The sequence below is a fragment of the Lampetra planeri genome, chromosome 19, assembly GCF_965212315.1.
Source record: "Lampetra planeri chromosome 19, kcLamPlan1.2.h2, whole genome shotgun sequence".
Taxonomy (NCBI): Eukaryota; Metazoa; Chordata; class Hyperoartia; order Petromyzontiformes; family Petromyzontidae; genus Lampetra; species Lampetra planeri.
This window is the reverse complement of record NC_136125.1, coordinates 2,962,310-2,981,429: the sequence shown is the minus strand read 5'-3', so window position 1 is coordinate 2,981,429 and position 19,120 is coordinate 2,962,310. Positions and strand designations below refer to the sequence as shown.

General features: G+C 45.4%; 1 protein-coding gene across 8 annotated transcripts in view; it reads right to left on the bottom strand.

Moving 5' to 3' along the window:
- MSL3 (MSL complex subunit 3) overlaps window positions 1-19,120 on the bottom strand; it is a 35,119-nt gene that overhangs the window by 6,714 nt on the left and 9,285 nt on the right. For all 8 annotated transcript variants that reach the window (XM_078602749.1, XM_078602742.1, XM_078602748.1 and 5 more), the window contains 3 exons: window positions 18,341-18,507; window positions 16,465-16,632; window positions 4,043-4,290 (listed from right to left, as the gene is read on the bottom strand). In XM_078602749.1, coding sequence (XP_078458875.1) covers window positions 4,043-4,290; window positions 16,465-16,632; window positions 18,341-18,507 — 583 coding nt within the window. The remainder of the gene's footprint in view (window positions 1-4,042; window positions 4,291-16,464; window positions 16,633-18,340; window positions 18,508-19,120) is intronic.

Below are 19,120 nucleotides of genomic sequence, written 5' to 3'. Positions count from 1 at the left end.
CTACTTACCACAAAGACAACACACAATAACTACAGCAACCAAAGAAGTCAATGTGCCTCCATACTCACAAGAGCATGGGGAAACACTTATTTGTTGATGGTCCTGTGCCAGGAGTGAAATTCCACAACATTATGAAAGGATTCAGTTAATCCACATCCACATATCCAACAATAATTCTACTTACAGGCAATACACTAAGTACAACGGCATGAAAGCCAATACATCGTAAAACACTGAAACACCAGCACTAAAATCTAAAAACAGCACAAAAACACAGAACACCTTTACACTAAAGCTACTATTGACAATTGAAATCATCATCATCTCGTATATATAAAAGTCTCCGCGCGCTCGCGCTTGCGGGGGATTTGGCTCTCGGACGGTGGGGTTTAAGACCGAAATAATTTGCCAGTCGGCACGCCCTAAGCCCCGTGGTGGGAATAGGCTATTACGTTTTCACGTCCGTACATGTTAAAGTCGTTTAATTAACGATATAATGGCATTCTTATTTGAATAATTTACTTATTGCGCGACATCGACCGTACCAACTCACGACAATTGCCTGGGGGGGGCGGACCCTGCCAAGTGATGCGCGTTCGCTCCAGCTCACGGGGGACATTTTCTTTTACGCGTTTAACATGGAAAAAATATACACATCACACTGCCGATTTATCTTCAGTGTGATGTCCTCTCCCCCCCCACCCCAATGCGTGCAGTTACTGCTATAAAGTCCTTAGATATTAATTTAATATTATTAAAGCGCTTACATAGTATTATTCTGCCTCGGCCGAGGGGATGGTGGGGGGGCGGGGGTAGCGGCCCAGCCCGCAGCCTGGCAATGTCTCACCTCCTCCGGCGTGCCAATCTAGGCGAGGCTGCGGGCTCTGCACGGGACGAGGCGGCACCACACCAGTGTAAAGTACTATTTTATTGCATCTTTCGCTAAGAACTCAGGTTTATTGTTTACTATTATTAAACAAATACCTTTACAAATATTACAATGATGTTTGTGTGCACATAACAACTCTGTATCATTGTTTACTATTATTCAACTAATACGTTGCCTAATATTACAATTATAATGTTCGTGTGCAGAAACTACATGTGTGTCCCTAAAGTCGATGTCTGTGTGTGAGTCCATGTGTTTGTGTGCGTGTAAGTCGATGGGTTTCTGTGTGTGGCTCCATGTCTGTGTGTAAGTCCATGTGTGTGTCTGTCTTTTTCAAACGGACAATGCCCCATGTATGTCTGTGTGTACGTACAAGTGTTTGTGTGTGTGTCAGTCCATTTGTGTGCGTATCAGTCGCTGTGTGCGTTAGTCCACATGTGTAAGTCCATACGTGTGTTTCACTCGATGTGTGTGTGTCTAAGTCAATGTGTGTGTGTGTGAGCCGATGTGTGTGCATGGCTCCATCTGAGTGTGTAAGTCAATGTGCGTTTGTGTGTCTATGTGTGTCAGTCGATGTGTGTGTGTTAATCCATGTGTGTGAGTATCTAAAGTAGATGTCTGTGTGTCACAGTCTATATGTGTGTGTAGGGCAATGTGTGTGTCAGTCTATGTATGTGTGTGTGTAAGTCCATGTGTGTGTGTGAGTCGCTGTATGTGTGTGAGTCGCTGTATGTGTGTACGTCGATATATGTGTGTGTAACTCCATGTGTGTGTATCTAAAGTGCATGTCTATGCGTGTGTGAGTCCATATGTGTGTGTAAGTCCATGTGTTTGTGTGTGTGAGTCGATATGTCTGTGTGTGTCAGTCCATGGGCGTCTGTGTTAGTCGCTTTGTGTGCATGGCTCCATGTCAGTGTAAGTCCATTTCTTAGCGTGTATGTAGGTCCATGTGTGCGTGTGAGTGAATGTATGTGCTTTATTGACCTTCTCAAGGCCTATGATACCATCAGTAGGCCTGGCCTCTGGGTTGTTATTCATGCTTTCGGAGCCCCTGAAACTTTGCCCACAATCCTTAAAGACCTTCATGATGGTGAGCGGCCCCACGTCAAACTACGTGGCCATCAGTCAGAGCCATTCCCTCAACACCTTGGGGTGTGACAGGGATTTCCTCTGGCTCCACATTATTTAACATATCTTTTGACCACGTAGTTCGTGAAGCCTTCAATGGCTGTACCCGAGGAATTACCATATGGTACAGATACATTCTAGATTTGAAGCTTTCGTGACTGCAAGGATTCATACTCTTAGGTTTTTTTCGGTAAAGTCACGTAGGTAAAAAAAATCAATAATAAAAATTTTATAATAATAAAAATACTAGAAATAATAATAGAAATAAAATGTATTTTATTTCTATTATGATTTCTAGTATTTTTTATTTTTGTTTACTTATTTATTTTCCCCTACATGACTTTACCGAAAAAACCTAAGAGTATGGTACAGATACAATGGGAGGCTGATCGATGCCCGGGTGCGGTCAAGGGATGCCTCCCTATTGCTCAACCATGTTACGTATGCCGATACTCTGGTGATTGCTGCTCACTGCTGCTGAACCTGGAGCTTGCCACTAAGAGGTGGGGCCTTACCATCAGCCCCACCAAAACGAAGCACCTGCCTGGGTATTTTGTACGATCGAACAATCCACCCCCACAACTCACAATTGGTGATGTGGCAGTTGTGGAGAGATTGCCAAGATTCCCATACCTGGCCAGTGTGCTCATGACCGGCTCCGGTTTAACAGCAGAGGTCTCGCTCCAAATCAGTCGAGCGCCATTATATTTTCATCGGCTGCGTTACGCTGTGTGGAAGCTACCTGGTCTCTCGCTCCGCAATGAAGCTCCAGGTCTTCTCGGCCACAGTAATTCCCTCCCTTCTCTACGCTTGCGAAACGTGCACCCCCCTAATGGAACATCTTCGCCGGTTAGAAACATTTAGGCTGGCCTACTAACGATCCATCCTGGGTTTAACCATATATGTGTGTGTGCGTCTAAGTCGATGTGTTTCTATGTGTGTGGGTCAATGTGTGTAAGTTCATGTGTGTCTGCCTTTTTCGCCCGAGCAACACCGAGTACTTACCACTAGTAACTTATAAAGCAATCAATTATATTATTGTTTCAGAGGGTGCAGTGATTAACATGAACACTACACTAGTGACTATTATTAAGGTTAAATCTCTCACTGAACATTATCCAGGTTGCTGGTAGACCGATACGAGGCATATGATTAATAGCTACATAGTGGAACAAAGTGAACATGTCAACAATAAACAAACCAAACACGTCCACAACATGAAAACGAAAATGAAAACTGTGAAACCAATTTTGTCTCTCCAGCGATTAAATATTTTTTTTCCGTTGTGCTCAATGTAGACCCTATAGTAGCTGCAAAGCTTTCATGAACCAATCACACGCTACATGAATTGCAATTGATTGATGAAATGTTGTATGCCCACTAAATACATTTATAGCCCATACGCACACAAGAGTGAACTCCTTTAGGGCATACATCAATGTCAGGCAACCCACGATCCGACCACAAAAAGCAGACAATGCAAAATGTGGGTGCGTGATGGCCGAAAACTTAACACAGGATTATTAATGAGTTGTGCCATTATGCAAAGCACACATAACGTCACATTCACAGCATGAGCGTCATCTATACATGCAAAGTGCTTGCTACAAATTAGGCACAATACCTTGCTGACCTTGTCAAGGAGCATAAACCATCATGCAAACTCTGGTCATCCTCACAGCGGCTTTTGGCTAACCATCGAACAAAGACGGTCACTGCATTGCGCGCTTTCAGATGCGCTTCTGCGATCGTCTGGAATGCTCTTCCGATATTAGGAAGGCACTGGAGTTATGCACTTTTAAATCAAGGTTGAAAACCCATTTCTTCAGAACTGCTTTTTGTGTTTATTTTGTCGTTCCCCCGCACCACCGATTAGCATGGTTGGCTACTTACGGTGCGAAAGAAATTCAACATACATCCGCTAATTCCTATCAATGAGCTGCTGTAGCAGCAGCAGCGGCGGAAGCAGCAGGAGGCTGTGTGGAAGGGTCAGTGCATGCCGAGAAAGCAAATGTGAGCATTTACTCTTGTCCAGCTGCTGCAGTAGGCGAGGCATGTGGGCCGAGTCCATGAGACGGCGCTTGGCCTGGGGGCTACTGCCCCCCTCCGGTGTGCGCTCCCCCCCGGTGGGCGCACGCCGCGTGGAACGCCGCAGCGACGGCGTCGAGTCTGGCTCCATCTTGACGCGTACGCCACCACCCCCTCCTGGAGTCGAACAATCCTGGGAAGGCTGCGTTGGCAAGGGGGGCGAGTGCTGCCCCTCTTCCTTCGGTCTGTGGTGCACACCGCCCGACCGCCCGCATGCACGTACCCATGCACACAGCGTGAATGGCTGGAAATTCAGATGAAGGCAGATTCTAATATTCTTTGGGTCTTTCGGTAAAGTCACGTAGATAGGTTCAAATTAATTAAAATAAAAACAAAAAACTACGACGTTTCGATCGCAATACAAGCGGGCATCATCAGGCGGGGAGAAAAGGGGGGTAAGCCTGTAACTGCAACTTTTTATAAATGTTTAACAGTGGGCGTAGCCCAAGTGTCAGAACGGAGTGGGCGGGGCACAAGACTCTAGGCCAACAGTGGATAGAGCATCCTATAGAGATTGAGTCTAGGCCATGATAGAGCCAACGCTATAGAGATGGAGCCTAGGCCAGCAGTGGATAGCACATGCAATAGGCATGGTGTACTAGAGGTCGTCTAGGCCTGCAGGGGATAAAGTATGCTATTACTAGGCCAGCAGTGGATAGAACAAGCTATAGCAGTAGTCTAGGCCAACAGTGGATAGAGAGTGTTAAAAATGGAAACATTACAGCAGTTGACTTAAACTGGTTGATACGGTCCTTCCAGTGATTGCTGAGTTTGTACCAATCATCTCGGTTGAAATTATGTCCATCGTACCTATAAAAGTAATTTTTTGTCTGTCCGTCTGGCTGTCTGTGTGTGTACATGAAATTGCAAAGGATTTGGCTTGCAAACCGTGGGGTTTACGTTTAAAAAAGAAGCCAGGTACAATGCCATAAGCCCCGTGGTGAGCCAGCGTTATTACATTTTCCCACCCGTCAACTTTAAAGTAGTTAAATAACCAATTCAGTGAAATTTTTGTATTATTTCCTCGCGCAGCACTAAAGCTGCCCGGGGGTTGCCCCTCGCAAAGCACAAGCGTCATCGCTGAGGTTAATTCAACAAAGTGTCATGTCCTCTTATCCCCCCTCCCACCCAAATATGTGCACTTACTACTATAGGGTCGGTAGATACTAATACTAATATTATACCGCTTAGATAGTATTATTGTAGCGCGGGCGGGGGGATGGTGGTGGGGGGGGGGGGGTAACGGCCCAGCCCCCAGCCTGCCAAGGTGCCACCTCGGCTGGCTGGGCAATTAGGCGAGGCCGGGAGCTCTGCACAGGACTAGGCCTCACCACGGCAGGTTAGTAGTTTGTGCTATAGAGTCGATATATACGGCTATAGAGTCAGCATGTACTACTGTAGTGATAGCAGGTACCACCACAGTATCCACTGCTGTAGTGAAAGCAGGTAACACCATAGTATGCACTGCTGTTATCATAGCAGGTACCACCACAGTCAGTATACAATGTTGTTATCAGAGCAGTTACCACCACAGTCAGTATGCACTGCTGTAATCAATGCAGGTACCACCAAAGTCAGTATGCACTGCTGTAATCATAGCAGGTTCCACCGCAGTCAGTATGCACTGCTGTTATCATAGCAGGTACCACCAAAGTATGCACTACTGTTATCATAGCAGGTCCCACCAGTCAGTATGCAATGCTGTAATCATAGCAGGTACCACCACAGTCAGTATGCACTGCGGTCGTGATAGCAGTAACCACCACAGCAGTATGCACTGCTGTAGTCTTAGCAGGTACCACCAGTGAGTATGCACTGCTGTAGTGAAAGCAGGTACCACCACAGTCGGTATGCACTGCTGTAATCATAGCAAGTACCACCACAGTGAGTATGCACTGCTGTAGTGAAAGCAGGTACCACCACAGTATGCACTGCTCTTATCAAAGCAGGTTCCACCACAGTCAGAATGCACAGCTGTAATCACAGCAGGTAAAAGCACAGTCAGTATGTACCAGAGGTGGGACAAAGTCATTGTTATGCAAGTCCAAGTCGAGTCGCAAGTCATCAAAATCATGACTCGAGTCTGACTCGAGTCCAAGTCACATGACTCGAGTCCACATCTCATAGGTGGGACAAAGTCATTGTTATGCAAGTCCAAGTCGAGTCGCAAGTCATCAAATTCATGACTCGAGTCTGACTCGAGTCCAAGTCACATGACTCGAGTCCACACCTCTGGTATGTACTGCTGTAGTGAAAGCAGGTCACCAAAGTATGCATTGCTGTAATCATAGCAGGTACCACCACAGTCAGTATGCACTGCAGTTATCATAGCAGGTACCACTACAGTCAGTATGCACTGGTGTAGTCATAGCAGGATACCACCACAGTCGGTATGCACTGCTGTAGTGAAAGCAGGTACCACCACAGTCGGTATGCACTGCTGTAGTTAAAGCAGGTACCATCACAGTCAGTATGCACTGCTGTAGCAATAGCAAGATACCACCACAGTCAGTATGCACTGTTGTAGTGAAAGCAGGTACCACAACAGTGGGTATGCACTGCTGTAGGTAAAGCAAGTACCACCACAGTCCGTATGCACTGCTGTAGTTCAAGCAGATGTACAGGTGTTACGGGAGGGCGAACAAACACACCAAGGGTGGTTATGCCCGCACGCGGAAGGATGCTTACATCCACGTCCGCACCGTTTAGCCTGGGGGGCTAAAACAGTGCTGTGATCCCCCACGGCCCCACCCCTCGGTGGGGGAGTTGCTATACAAGGTGGTGAGCCGGTGGGCTCGGGGTTGAGTGTTTAGCTTAAACCAGCGAAGAAGGAAGACCGGCTAGATAGGCCCTGGGACTCCCCTGGATCGCCGTCCTTCTAAGGACTGACCAGGGCAAGCCAGTGGCGTGGCCCCGAGAGCCCAGAACCGATGCTCTTGTAAGAGCCGGTCTGGGGACTCAGGGTGCCGTAATCCTAGCTTGGCCAGAGCTGGGTCAGCTAGCCTCACTTAGCTCTGTAGTGGAGGACCTGGGAGTAGGCTAGCCGAGATAGAGATTGTGGGGTTCCCTGTTAGACGGGTGAAGGGGCCGATACCCCTTCGAGTGTTGTATATCTTGGCCTGTATATAGTGGAACGTTCAATAAATAAGTGTGCCTCCGACTACGTCGTCCAAGTCTCCTTGAACCTACTACACAGGTACCACCACAGTCGGTATGCACTGCTGTAGTGAAAGCAGTTACCACCACCAGTCAGTATGCACCGCTGTAGCAATAGCACGATACCACCACAGTCAGTATGCACTGATGTCGCGAAAGCAGGTACCACCACAGTCAGTATGCACTGCTGCAGTGATAGCAGGTTCCACCACAGTCGGTATTGTACTGCTGTAGTGATAGTAGATAATGCTATCGAGTTGGTAAATACTGCTTTCGAGTTAGTAGATACTAAAACAGTCAGTATATACCACTATGGTCAGTAAATACTGCTAGTCAGTAGATACTACTACGGTCAGTAGCTACTGCTATAGAGTCAGTCGATACTACTATAGAGTCAGTCGATACTACTATAGAGTCAGTCGATACTACTATAGAGTCAGTCGATACTACTATAGAGTCAGTAGATACTGCTATAGAGTTCGTAGTTACTACTATAGTCAGTGGATATTGCTTTTGAGTCAGCAGATACTACTATAGAGTTAGTAGTCACTTCTATAGAGTCGGAAGATACTACTGTAGGGCCAGTAAATACTACTACGGTCAGTAGTTGCTACAGTCAGTAAAAATTGCTATAGAGTCAGTAGCTACTATTGGCTCAGTAGATATGACTGTACAGTCAGTATATACAACTACAGAGTCAATAAATACTACTTACTCTGTTCTATGTAGGGTGTGTACGTATTTATACCTATGCGGGGGGTAAAAATATTTTTTAAGCGGGGGGGGGGTGTCGACAATTTTTGGAAACCTTTCATATCAACTATTTATCCCCCACTTTCTATAATTTCGCAATATCTGAGTATATGTGTGTGTTTGTCAGGTTTTTAAGATACATTTTTAAATATATTTTTCGCCCGGACAACGCCAGGTACTTCCTGCTAGTCTTATATATAAATGTACATTTTTGTCTGTCTGTGTGTGTGTGTTCGCACGCTTGCTAAGGATTTGGCTCTCAAACGGTGGGGTTTACGTTTTTAAAAAAATAACCAGGTACCACGCCGGAAACCCCACGGTGAGCAAGCGCTATTCCTTTTTCCCATCCGTCAACTTCAAATTAGTAAAATTAGCGATTTAGTGAGGTTTTTATTTATTTATTACGTGCGCTCGACCATACTAACTCACACAACTTCGGTGGAGGGGACGGCCCCTACAAAGTCACACGTGTTCGGTGGGGGTCAGGGGGACATTTTCTTTCGTGTTAAAAATGCTATAAAAATACACAAAACACTGAGCTAAATTATTCACAGTGTGATGTCCCCCCCCACCCCGATGCATGCAGTTACTACTATAGTCGGTAAATGCTACCACTATAGGCCGAAAATATTACTGCAGAACGCGCGGGGGCATCATGGCTGGGGGGGGGGGGTAGCAGCCCAGCCCCAGCGTGCCAAGGTGCCAACTCCACCGGCTGGGCAATCTAGGTGAGGCCGGGACTAGGCCTCACCACGGCAATGTTAAGTACAATTTTCTTGCTTCTTTCGCTAAACTCACGTTGATAGAAACCTATTATTTAAATAATCATCTTGGAAATATTACATTAATAATGTTTGTGTGCAGACAACTAATATTCCTATTCCTTGCTTCTTTCGCTAAACTCACGTACATAGAAAACTATTATTTTAATAATCAACTTGGAAATATTACAATATTTTGGTTTGTGTGCTGACAACGAATATTTCTAAAGTAACTTGGCAATTAATTATATATGTATTACTGTGTCTAAGTCCTTGTGTACGTGAGCCCATGTGCGTGTCTGCGACGATGTGTGTGTCACGTCCGTGTGTGTGTGTATTAATCGATGTGTGTACAAGTCGATGTGTGTGTGCGTGAGTTGATATGTCTGTGTGTCAGTCGATGTCTGTGTGTTAGTGAATGTGTGTGCGTGGTGTATGTGTGTACACAACTCATATTTAACAATTAGGTTACTACATTTTTTAATAATGTGTGTGTCTAAGTCCATGTGTGCGTGTGATTTCATTAGTGTGTGTGTGAGTTGATATGTGTGTCAGTCGATGTGTGTGTGTTAGTCAATGTAGGTGCGTGTTCTGTGTGTGTAGACAACTAATATTTTAATATTTAGTTAGTACATTTTTAAATATTTACGTGTGCGTCTCAGTCCATGTGTGCGTGTGAGTCGATGTGCGTGTCTGCCTCGATGTGTTTGAGTCGATGTATCTGGGTGTTTGAGTCGGTGTGTGTGAGAGTCGATGTGTGTGTGGTGTGTGGAGACAACTAATATTAAAAAATTTAGTTAGAATGTTTTTTATATCTTTGTGTGTGTCTAAGTCCATGTGTGCATGTGAGTCGATTAGTGTGTGAGTTCATATGTGTGTGTCACTCAGTGTTAGTCAATGTGTGTGTGTGGTGTGTGTGTGTAGACAACTAATATTAAAACATTTAGTTCGTACATTTTTTATATCTATGTGTGCGTCTAAGTCCATGCGTGCATTGTGAGTCGATGTGTGTCTGCGTCGATTTGTGTGCGAGTCGATGTGTGTGTGTGAGGGTCGATGTCTGTGTACGTGAGTCGATATTTGTGTGTGTGTCGATGTGTGTGTGTCAGCCGATGCGTGTGCATGGCTCCATGTGAGTGTGTAAGTCCATTTCTTTGTGGGTGTGTGTAGGTCCATGTGTGTGTGTGAGAGTCAATGTGTGTGTAAGTGAGAATACTAAATAAATTGTGTGTGTGTCTAAATCGATGTGGGTGAGTCAATGTATGTGTATGTGAAAGTCCATGTGTGTGAGTCGCTGTGTATTTGTAAGTCGATGTGTGTGTGGGTCGCTTTATTGACCTGGTCAAGGCCTATTATACCATCAGTAGGCCTGGGCTCTGGCTAGTTCTTCATGCTTTCGGAGTCCCTGACCCTCTGCTCACGATCATCAAGGACCTTCATGATGGTGAGTGGGCCCAGGTAAAACTACATGGCCGGGAGTCAGACCCATTTCTTGTACACCTTTGGGTGCGACAAAGATGTCCTCTGGCGACCACATTATTTAACATCTATTTCAACCACGTAGTTCGTGAAGCCTTCAATAGCTGTACCGGAGGAATTTCCATCTGGTACAGGAGACTGAATCTTTACCCTCGGGGCTCCTCCAGAAACAACAAAAAGCCACTACGAATGGCCACGTGGAATGTTCGAACGCTCACTGCGGAGGAGAGGCTGCCACTCCTCTGCCGGGAGCTGGACCGGTACCACCTGGATCTCTGTGGAATTCAGGAGGTCCGGTGGACCGGCTCTGGCTCCTGCCACCACGAGGGGTGGACAGTCCTCTACTTGGGGCAGGAGACTACCAAACAACAGGGAGTGGCTCTTATTCTGAACAAAAGAATGAAGGGGAAGTGGGAGCGTGGCGGTGAGGTGTGGGAAGCTGTAAGCCCCAGGCTACTTTGGGCTCGCCTTCCCATCAACCGGAGGCGAGGAGTGGTGGTTGTGGTTACCTATGCCCCCACCGAAGACGAACATCCGTGGAGAGATGCAGGCAAGGCCAATGAGTCAGATGCCTTCCATGACCTCCTGTCACAGGTGCTGGCTAAAGTGGCCCCTCGAGATAGAGTCATCTTGTTGGGTGACTTCAATGCCCGAGTTGGTCATGATGCTGGCACCTGGTCTGGAGTGATTGGAAGGCATGGGCCAGATCAGCTCAATAACAACGGTAGGAGGCTGTTAGATTTTTGTGCAGCCCATGGGCTTATAATTACCAACACGCTGTTCCGGCATCGGCGCATCCACACAACATCATGGATGCATGCTGGGTCCAAGCAAGAACATCTGCAGGACTACATAGTGATAGAACAGTGGATGCGGGCCCATTTCATTAACACCAGGACCTGACATTCTTCCACTCCGGTGGTGGGTGTACACCCAGGACCCCATTCACACCTAAGGTGGCCTGGTCTCAGCTAGCTGATGAAAGTTGCAAGCGAGAATTTTAGCATCGCTTGCGGCTGGGGTTGGCATCGTCCCCCACTCCTCCAGATGTTGAAGGCAAATGGGCGAGGTTTAGAACTGTGACTCAGGCAGCTGCAATCGCTGCTTTGGGTACGCGGTCCCCAGAGATCCTGGCTGACAGAGGAGGTGTTCAGGATGGCTGAAAAAAAGTTACAGGCCCATTCTAATCGTCTCCAGCATTTCACATCAGAGAATGAGGAGGCTTACCACAGCCTTCGCTCGGAGGTGCGGAGAAACGTGAGGCGCTGCAAGGATGGGTGGTGGTCGCGGGTTGCTGAGGAGATGGAGTCAGCCTCAATGACCTGCGATCACAAATCCCTATTTAACTCCATCAAAAATGTAACCTGCAGCACCACACCTATCCATTATTAGGGGGGGGGAAACGGTGATCCAATCTCCGACCCCCAGGAACAGGTTTGCAGATTTGCTGAGCATTTCTGTGAAGTCCTGGGGGAGAGGAAATCCCTCGACATGGAAAACATCATGGGACAAAGAGGGGATGGACCCTGCTGAGGCTGCGGTGCCTAAAATATTGGAGGAATAAGTCACCCCCTGTGAGTGGCCGGTTGAGGTGCCATCTGTTGAGGAAGTACTAAAGGTGATCCAGAGTCTGAGGCGAGGAAAGGCAACGGGCATAGATGATCTCCCAAGCATAAATGCTGAGGGAGGGTGGCGTTTGTGCACAGACTGCCCTACATGACATCATAACAACAGTCTGGACCACTGGATGGGTTCCGCAGGATTGGAAGAATGCCCCTTGTGGTCCCCCTCTTTAAGAAGGGGGACCGTACAGACTGTAACAACTACAGAGGCATCTCACTCCTCAGTGTGCCGGGAAAGGTCCTGGCAAGGATTATTCAACATCGCCTTACCAGGCACGCTGAGAGGCTTGCGGAGCCTCAATGTGGTTTAAGGAAAGGGCGGTCCTGCACAGATGCCATATTTTCTGTCCGTTTTCTACAGCAGAGGTGTAGGGAATTCTAACAAGACCTACATCTCTGCTTTATTGACCTGGTCAAGGCCTATGATACCATCAGTAGACCTGGGCTCTGGGATGTTATTCGTGCTTTCGGAGTCCCTGACCCTTTGCTCATGATCATTAAGGACCTTCATGATGGTGATGGCTGTACCAGAGGAATTTCCATCTGGTACAGATACAATGGGAGGCTGATCGATGCCTGGGTGCGGTCAAGGGAAGGCTCCCTATTGGTCAACCACATTATGTATGCCGATGATCTGGTAATTTCCGCTCACTCAGAGGAGTTGGAGGCGCTGCTGCTGAAACTGGAGCGTGCCACGAAGAGCCCCATCAAAACTAAGCATCTGCCTGGATATTTTGTACCAACGGGCACTCCACCCCCACAACTCCCAAATCGGTGATGGGGTTGTGGAGAGAGTGGCGAGTTTCCCATACTTTGGCAGTGTGCTCATGACCGGCTCCGGTTTGACAGCAGAGGTCTCACTCAAAATCAGTCGAGCAGCATTATCTTTTCACCGGTTGCGTAACGCTGTGTGGAAGCTAACTGGTCTATCGCTCTGCACGAAGCTTTAAGTCTTCTTGGCGATGGTCATTCCCTCCCTTCTCTATGCTTGCGAAACGTGGACCCCCCTAATGGAGCATCTTCGCCGATTGGAAACATTTAGGCTGGCCTGCCTACGATCCATCCTGGGTTTAACCAGGCTGGATTGTGTGAGGAGCTCACAAATTCTTGAAAGCTCTGGGAAAAGTCCCATCGGTGAGCTCCTGCCAGCGGGTGTTCGACACTTCACGTGGCCTCAAGGTGCACAGAGCCTGGCACAAGCATCGTAGTGACGTCACCACCACTTAGTGGCGAATGGCGGTTGTTGTGTATGTGTCTTAGTCGATATGTGTGTAAGTCCATATATGCGTCTAGGTTGATGTGTGAGTTGCTGTATGTGTGTACATCGATATGTGTGTGTAACTCCATGTGTGTATCTAAAGTCGATGTGTGTGTGCGTAAGCCCATGTTTTTGTGTGTGTGGGTCAATGTCTGTAGGTATGTGTAAATCGATGTGTGTGTCTGTCTTTTTTGCCCAGGCAACGCCAGGTACTTCCCACTAGTGTTTGTATATATGGATGCCTTGTTTCCATTTTTAACACTCTCCGATGCTCACCAGTTTTTTAACCCCTCACGCAACCAACCTTCTCCACTCATTCCGCCTGCAACCGCTGGGGAGAGAGCTGAAGTGAGGGGCCCCGCTCTATCCACTGCTGACCAAGACTACTACTTGTATAGCTTCCTCTAAATTTAGATTTAAATCTTTCGTGACTGCAGGGATTCATCTTCTTGGTTCTTTCGGTAAAGTCACGTAGAATGGAAATAATAAAATAATTAAAATAAAACATAATAAAGTGTGGAAGGAGGGAATGACCATCGCCAGTAGTCTAGGCCAGCAGTGGATAGCTTGCTCTATCCACTGCTGGCCTAGACTACTGGCTATAGCTTGCTCTATCCACTGCTGGCCTAGACTACCACTAGTAATAGCATACTTTATCCACTGCTGGCCTAGACGACCTCTAGTACACCATGCCTATTGCATGCGCTATCCACTGCTAGCCTAGGCTCCATCTCTATAGCGTTGGCTCTATCATGGCCTAGACTCAATCTCTATAGGATGCTCTATCCACTGTTGGCCTAGACTCTTGTGCCCCGCCCACTCCGTTCTGACACTTGGGCTATGCCCACTTTTAAACCTTTATAAACAGTTGCAGTTAGAGGCTTACCCCACTTTTCTCCCCACCTGATGATGCCCGCTTGTATTGCGATCAAAACGTGGTAGTTTTTTTGTTTTTCTTTTCATTAATTTGAACCTATCTACGTAACTTTACCGAAAGACCCAAATATTAATTCCTGCAGTCACGAAAGCTTTAAGGCAGATTCTAATGTATTAGTCCACGTGCCAGTGTGGAATTGGTACCACCTGAGATTTCAAAACTTTAATGGGTGCCAATTTCTTTATATAGCCAATAAAAGTGAATGACGTGATAGCCTTTATAAATGAGCAGCTTATGCGTACTATTTTTATTTGAAGTGTTTTCCTCCTTGGGTGGTGCAAATAAAATGAATGGTTTTAGCCCATGGACTATATTACAGAAGTAGTGCGGTTAAGGAGTTCCAGACATTTCAGGTCCAATTTTCATCCATGTGAAGTTGATAAGTTTACCTCACTAGGACACCTCCCCCCCCAAGTTCACTCAGAGGAGACAATAGCAGAGGATGGGTGCCGACTACACAACCTGGTATTCCAAAATGGATTTAATAAACGCTCACAGAAAGCACTGGCCCCTATGGTCGAAGGCTGAATGAGTTAGGTGCAAATGTTATTTTTAAAAAAACATTACAACTAAAATATAGCAACATGCTAAACTTATGCGAACACTGTGCAAGGTAGAATTATATCAAGACAAAACGTAATATATTACCTACAGTGCTCCACAGTACTATCTATGTTCCTTGTGCCAAATATACGACAGTTTGTTACAGGATCCCTATAAATCCATAGGGTACTGCAGCAGGGCTCACTCTGGCCCTTATTGTAACCAATGGTTAAAATATTGCATGGAAAAGAGTAGAAGGTATATATCCGAAGCCTTAATTATGAAACCCAAAATGTATATAATGGAAGCTGTTTTCATTAATATTTGCTTTTTTATGGGTTTATTTATGGTTCTCTGTTGGTGTTAATAATCTTTTCATGTCCTAATCTCGACTGATATTCCTGGCTTCACCAAGTTAACTGGACATTCAAATGCATGAAGACTGTTTTTTTGAAAATTTAAGGGAATAATGGGCCAAGTTATGCAGTCTAAAAAAAAGTACAGGCTGTTCGTCAGATTGCAAAGACTTCAGTCATCTGGGACGTAAATGTTTTAAATACAACTATGAAGCTGAAATACTGCTTGTGGCATTCGCAGTTGGGAAGTGCTGTACCATACTAAATCCTCAAATGCATTTCCAGTCATTATCCGTTGTTGATCATCGTTTCATCATAATTTAGGCTAAAATACTTAAAACAATGTGGCCTGATAATTGGTTTTTTACCCTTCTATCTGGCAACAAAACTGACACCTTTTTATAAGGAGTCATGTTTGCATAGACCGCAATACCTGCAGTCATAATACAAACAAAAGACATAACTCTGATAATGTGCACTGTCCTTGAAGTTGATTGGTCCACACCCGAGACAGCTTTCCTTAGAGCCTAGTCTCACATGGGTTGGACCAGATGACGCCAAAAGGTGCACAACTCAAAGACAATGCACCATCAGAGTATGAGAGCTCGGGGCAAGCATCTACACTATGGGAACCTCATTTGGCAGTAAAAAGATGATAATTGGTTTTTTACCCTTCTATCTGGCCTGTGGATGTTCAGATCACAGGGGAAATTCCTTAGCTGGCTTTGTGAAGGTTCTGCTTTATTTATTAATTCATAAATGACATTCCCCACATCGCATTGTAAATGCATATTTTCTATTTGGTTTGAAGGTTCCCCAATAAAGCAAGCTTGCTTTGCGAGGACAGGCAAATCTTTACTGCAATGCAGAGAAAAGTAACACTCATTGGCATTAACAAAATTTGAATTTATATAGCGTATAAATGCAACCGCATCCTAGGAAAATGAAGCCGTCAGTGAGAGGCAGGCAAGAGAAAGGTCTTGAGCGGAGTAGCAAGGAAGTTTGAAAGAGTAGGAAGTAGGTGCGGGAGGGTCATTGTAGATGTGTAGTCGTGAGAGTATCGGTGGATGTAGCCATCATAGTGTGTTGTGGGGTGGGGGTAATTAGTGGTGTTGGTGTGGTTGAACTATTAGTAGTCTCTCTCCCTGGGCCCCAGCAACAGAATGTGAAAATTCCTATCAAGGCCGCCAGAGGGTTTTGATGTATGGTGAGACTGGGCCAAGAAGACTGAGAGCCAAGGGGGTGGCAGATGAGTGAGGATTGTTGCAGCCAAGTTTAATTTAACTGTGAATCAGTAATGTAAAAATTGTCGTGGGAGATACCAGGCAAGATTCTTGCGTTAGGTAATGGGGGACCGAGAGTTGAAAACTGAATTCATGCATCAGTCTGTTCAATATACTGTTAAGTATATGCTTCATGTAGATCACTACACAATCTTACAGGTTTGGAGGCCTTTGCTGTCAACTGCACTCAAAGACCTTGAGCTTGACAAACCTGGCTGTTGAGGAGTCATCCCGTTTATGTTGGTTAGCCGCGGAGAAGAATTTGGACGAGGAGATTTTCTTGAATTGTGCATGCTCCACTCCGTACAGCAGCACCACAGGCAGAGCAAAATCAAACGTGATCCTCAGCCCATCAACCATCTCCTTGCACAGCTCCACACTTGAGTAAGGAAACACACACACATACATGTACAAGCACACATATCAGCATGCAGGAATGATCAATACCACGACCTACCTACTGGAATGGACAAACTCGTGGGGATATTACTGTTAAAGAAAACCGATTTAAGTCATAGTGGCACTAAAGTTGGAGTTTTAGCGAACAGTTCACGTGACGAACATCATGCCCAAACCTTCATGTCCTGTGCATTTTCTCCTTTCGCAGACAGCTATGTCAATGAAAGAGCCCCAGAGGCCAGGCTCTGGCAGCATTTGTGAGCCATGTACTTTTCCAAGAAAATAACTTTGGTCACAAGGAATGCCTCCCTTATGAATCGATGAAGTGTCACTATTCGGTGTCAAAATTCAAGAGGCAATTATATCTTCTATTGCTGGCGAATGTAGCATCCTCTAATGACAGTATGGGTCACATTTATCCAATGCATTTATACAAGGTATACAAATTGAAAAGTATGTCTTCTTATATGTACAATTCTATTTGACCTTATGAGTATAAATATGCATAATGCATTAACTAATGCATTGTTATAGCCATACAGATCACCATTTTTCACACACACATTACATAATGACAATAGCAGGTACTTCAACAAAACCCTTGTGTAAGTGTACATCAAGAGTCAACTGAGAAACTTATACTTCTGTTTATACATTACAAAGTAGATTTTAACTCAGTTATGAATGCAAGCAGCTTACAATTCAAGAGCGATACATGAGCTGCAATAATAAGTATGTAATGATACATTCTCACGAGTATTATTTTCAAGAGTGACCTGGTGACATCACTGTATATTATTTGCTGGGGTCAACAGTTCAACTGCCACTGTTGCCTTATGATTTCAGGAGAAGACTTTATGAAGCACTACATAAAAGTGTTTGCCATTGAATGCTGTGTTCTAGGCCAAACACACAATCTACAGACAATCCAAAATATTAAATTATGTCCATTTATGAAAATAGTTATTTATGTCTTGGAGCAATCCATTATTAAGGCGGCAGGATGGCATTGACCCGGGGTTAGAATCTGCATCTTCGCTACCGGTGATGAATTGTTTTTAAGTGTAGTGAGTTAATGATGTCTGCTCATCACCAAAGACTGCCCAAAAAGTTATTGTTAAATTTCGTATTGCTCTCCATTGGGCTAACTTCCAGCTCAGTCATGTGACAATGTCATAGCAAGGCTTGTGTGAAAGAGCTCTCCCCTTAATGTGTAAACACAAAATCCACTTGAAGGATTTTTCTAAAGGCCTGTGAAAACTCACTTCCAAGGAATATTTTATGACACAAGGGGCACTCTGCTCTCTGATATTTCCCGTTAGATTATTTATCTAATGACGTAATGCTGACAGGACAATTGTAACACATTTTCACCTGCTAAAGAACTATCATCTACTACTATATATTATCAGGCTTCTTTAGGCATAGCCAAGCATCAGTATACACCCATTAAATATAATGTGATGTACGAAGCATTGGACACCACTAACATTATTAGACACTTCCAGGCATTGCTATGCACAAATAGACACATCTCAGCGTGGTCATTAACAGGAGTGATTAGACAAGTACCAGACTCCGGGAGGCAACGGGAGCTGCCTCTGGGCATAACCAGGTATCGGTGCCAACCACGGGGGAATGGCAAGGCACTACTATGTGGCACAGGGGGGTATGGTGAAGGATCTCACTTCTTCTCGGGCGGGGTGCAGCGCTGCACATAGGCGGGTGTGAGGGGGCTTGGCTGCGCCGGGTGCCGTGGGCGCTCGTTCCCAGTGAAGGCCACGTTGATGGCGAAGTGCTTGACGTAGTTCTCCAGGATGGAGATGACGTTCGGCAAACACGGCAGCTTTACCAACTGCGCACGAGTACACTTAAGTCAGCATCACGAAACAAACCTTCAGGCTAAAGCGGCTACATTATCCACAGAATGCCAACCATTTACCTACAACAACTAACAAACTATATAAGTGTGTTAATGATCGAAATTTACAGAGACAAAAACACCACTGTAATATATAGAATAAATGCAGTACACAATATTATGAGAATTAGTTTTCCCCTTTTTTCTGGCAACAAAACAGATGTTAAAACACCAAACTGAAACATTTTACAAGGAATCATGTCTACATTAACCACAATACTTGTGGTCAGAATGCAAACAAAAAACATACTCTGGTAATATATGAATTGTCTTTGAAACTGATTGGTCCACACCAGAGACATCTTTCTTTTGAGCCTAGTCTCAAAACGGTATTAGACCAGAAGACGCCAAAAAACTTAAATTTCGATTTAAAGCTTTCGTGACTGCAGGGATTCATCTTCTTGGTTCTTTTGGTAAAGTCACGTAGATGGGAAATAATAAAAATAAAACATAAAATACAATTCTCACGACGTTTCGGCCACAACGCATGCAGCCGTCCTCAGGTGAAGAACAGGGCTGTCGGAAAGGGGCTGTCTTTCCGACGAGG